The 2279-nt window shown below is 34.8% G+C and overlaps 1 protein-coding gene across 1 annotated transcript in view; it reads right to left on the reverse strand.

Annotated features, from left to right (window-relative positions):
* LOC106471391 (solute carrier family 22 member 1-like) overlaps positions 1-2279 on the reverse strand; it is a 36404-nt gene that overhangs the window by 20487 nt on the left and 13638 nt on the right. The window contains exon 3 of the mRNA XM_013931989.2: positions 80-234. Within this exon, the coding sequence (XP_013787443.1) occupies positions 80-234 (155 nt within the window). The remainder of the gene's footprint in view (positions 1-79; positions 235-2279) is intronic.

Raw genomic sequence — 2279 nt, forward strand, 5'->3', positions numbered from 1 at the left:
TATATATATATATATATAGTACGATATGAGAACTTTCATAAAGAACGTATTATCAAATATAAGCTTACTTATTACATACCTAAAACATAAGCTGTCATACTCTGAGAAATCATCACAAAGCCCATCATAAAACGAGTCAAGAGAAAGCCAGTAAAGTTGTACACAAAATTCGTGGCTATTCCAGCAACAGCACACAGTAAATGACCTGCTACAACGACAGGAACACGTCCATACCTATATTCAAATTTATGAGGGAAAAGTATATATATTATAAATGGATTTGTTGTTATAAATAAGCAAAGGAAAAAGCAAAGTTATAGACGTTAAAATGTTGCTTTAGGTTATAATTCATACGTAGTTATCAAAATGCAGTAGTGTTTCGAGCGCCCCCAGTGGCCCAGCGTATGTCTGTGGACTTACGACGCTGGAATCCGGGTTTCGCTACCCGTGGTGGGCATATAGCCCTTTATGTAGCTTTGTGCTTAACTACAAACAAACTGTTTTGAGCTGTATTTTAAATAGTTTAACTTAGATGTTTGTTGCTAGAGAGAGCGTGTCATGAAATTGTAAGAGTAAAAAAATCTAGAAGTTGTGTACAGTAACTAGAAAACGAGTAATGATATAAGAAGGATTATGTGAGTTATCCAGTGAAGCAATGGGTTTAGTGTCTGTTATTGACTTGCAGAGTGAGAGTTATTGCGTCTATTCACCAACAATTCTGTTAGGATATTTGTGATCAATCGAGTAACGAAAAATGCACTCTGAAACAATCGTTATTAAAAAAATAAATTTATTCGATGTGTAAAATTTAGAATTATTATTATAGTTAATTACTTTCCATGTACATTGACTCGAATATTTGAGTAATTTCCTTTGAAATGCTTACCACATTGTTAAAGTTAATGGAAGTTAAACTGTTAATTTTGAAGAAAATTTTATAAACTGGATCAATAAATTATAGAATGTTAATTTCACTTTATTAGAACAATTTGCATATGTTAGTTAGTAAAGTGTCTCTGCAGATAAAAGCCTTGTTGCCACAGGTGGTACGTTTACCACATATATTTGGTTGGAGGCGAATTACTCCCATTTAAGTTGTCGCCACTAACAGACTTATCGTTGGAGGAATAAGTCACAGCGCTTTGCGAGGAAGAATATTCATATAGCAATACTGTTAAATGATGTAGAGACAAAATATACAACATTTCACAAAAAGTGTCTTCCCATACAGTACCTCCCGATCCGGAAGATAGATATTATCTCCCAGTACTACTAACAAGAGAATAAACAAAGATCTAAAGCTCACAATCGAATATTCTCAAGCAACATCTCGAAAACAACTGTTTTCAAGAGAAATATTACCAAACTGGAATCGCAGCCGACCATTCACCCGTCAAATATTCTGAGGTAACTCCAGCGGACTCTTTTGTCTTTGATTTCCTTAAATGCTCACGTAAAATAGCAGATATTTGAAGTTTTATCATAGTTTGTTCTAAGATTGACCTAGCTATCTTTCACAGAAGCTTGCTACAATAGAAATTGTAGTGTCAGGGGCTAGTGTGTAATCAGAGTCACGAGACCTAGTATGACAGACGATAGAAGAAATAGTTCCAATAACAGCACGGGACCTGGAACATCATTTTTTATAAAGTGTGCTTGAAAATCAGCATTGAGATTTATTTTTCAAGTTGTTAAATGATGTCATTAGAATCATCATTGAAAGTAAAAAATAATAAGCAAAATCACTACACTCTAACCTGTTAGTGTGGAACTGCTCTAAAACATTGGGAACATGCACAACCGTACATTGACTCTTTGATATAATAAGTGTATAAAATTCTCAGAAAAGTTCCAGTCAGGTAACTTTTAAAGTTTCCCAGCTGATCCATAAGTTAATATATTCACCACGAGTAGCCAAAGTTCCCGTATATCTTGTAGGAATCCATGGATGGAGTTTTAGGGAATGTTTACTCATTCCCTCATCTAAACGTTTCCCAGCTGATCCATAAAATGAATATATATCCACCTTATAAAGCAGAACGTTCATACAACTATTCTTAATAATGCATAGATAAGAAGGTCGAGAACTACCTCAAAATCTCTCACACTCAGCAAACGTGCAGTCGGCGAAGTATTTTCCAGACTGTCCTCACACACACACGATGACGACCATCAAGGACAACAACACAGAACTTTTAATGGCTGGAGACGGCTTGAATGGGTAATGAAGAAAAACTTTAATATAAGTTTAACATAACAGCAAATGTACAAAACCTTGT

Source organism: Limulus polyphemus, unplaced genomic scaffold (genome assembly GCF_000517525.1).
Source record: "Limulus polyphemus unplaced genomic scaffold, Limulus_polyphemus-2.1.2 Scaffold4594, whole genome shotgun sequence".
NCBI lineage: Eukaryota > Metazoa > Arthropoda > Merostomata > Xiphosura > Limulidae > Limulus > Limulus polyphemus.